This window comes from Trachymyrmex septentrionalis, unplaced genomic scaffold (assembly GCF_001594115.1).
Source record: "Trachymyrmex septentrionalis isolate Tsep2-gDNA-1 unplaced genomic scaffold, Tsep1.0 C3546408, whole genome shotgun sequence".
In the NCBI taxonomy this organism is placed as follows: domain Eukaryota; kingdom Metazoa; phylum Arthropoda; class Insecta; order Hymenoptera; family Formicidae; genus Trachymyrmex; species Trachymyrmex septentrionalis.
In genome coordinates, this window is record NW_017303885.1 from 1 (window position 1) to 1,054 (window position 1,054).

The 1,054-nt window shown below is 30.1% G+C and overlaps 1 protein-coding gene across 1 annotated transcript; it reads left to right on the forward strand.

Annotated features, from left to right (window-relative positions):
• Nucleotides 1-167: 167 nt before the first annotated feature.
• Nucleotides 168-1,042, forward strand: LOC108747341 (zinc metalloproteinase nas-7-like; the record flags this gene model as incomplete). The annotated part of the gene is made up of 4 exons (XM_018484785.1): nucleotides 168-314; nucleotides 478-660; nucleotides 736-807; nucleotides 870-1,042. Coding segments are annotated over 4 exons (575 nt in total), but the record flags the coding sequence as incomplete, so codon positions are not given.
• Nucleotides 1,043-1,054: the final 12 nt, after the last annotated feature.

Below are 1,054 nucleotides of genomic sequence, written 5' to 3' on the forward strand. Positions count from 1 at the left end.
AAATATTTGTTCAGTAAAAAAAATGATTGTTAAATCAAATTAACATTTCTTATATCAAATAAATATATCTTGACTATATTTTTTTTCAGTGTACAGTCTTGAATATAAGAATCGACTATGAATATCGGTCACTAATAAGAATAATTACCCTATTTATATTTACATAGTTGATTTATGGTCTCAATATAATAATCCTGAAGAAGGAGTACAACGAGAAGGAGATATACGTCGGAAATCAAGAAAAACCATTACAACGGAGAAAACTTTACTATGGCCTAATGGTATCGTCAACTATTACGTTCATTCATCCATAGGTGAGTCGTTTCTGCAAATCTAAGTCAAAATAGTAGTCTACATGCAACTAAAACAAGTTTACAAATAAAGTTTACGTATTCCAATAAAAATCAAATATTACTATATAATATTTAAAGCTTATTTATCAGATCTAAATATTTAAACATTTATTATCTGTTCCAGTTAATGAGCCGCTAAAATTCATTATGCTGGAGACTGCATTACAAATGATAATGTCGAAGACATGCATTAAATTCATCCGTATTGATGACTATGCAGAGCTTTCAACAAAAAGTAATTGGGTCAATATCACAGGTCACGATGCGGGTTGCTACTCTGATATAGGATGTAACGCTTACGGGCCAAGTATTCTAAATCTAAACGTGAAGGATTGTTTTCACATAGTTGGACACTCAATACATGAGCTATTGCACATTTTAGGTGTATATCATGAGCATATGAGACCAGATCGCGACAAATACATCAACATAATATGGGAAAACATGAGAAAGGGTAATCAATACAGTATGTAAATTAATACTAAACTAAAGGGGACTAATAAATGATTCTTACAGGAGATGAATTCAACTTCGAGCTATTAAATAATAGTATCGTGACTAATTATGGATTACCATATGATTACGATAGTATAATGCACTATTCTATGACGGCGTTTTCTACTAATCGGTCACTTCCTACAATAATACCTAAGGTAATATCAATTTTCGAATACAATATAAAAAATATTGTAAAAATTAAA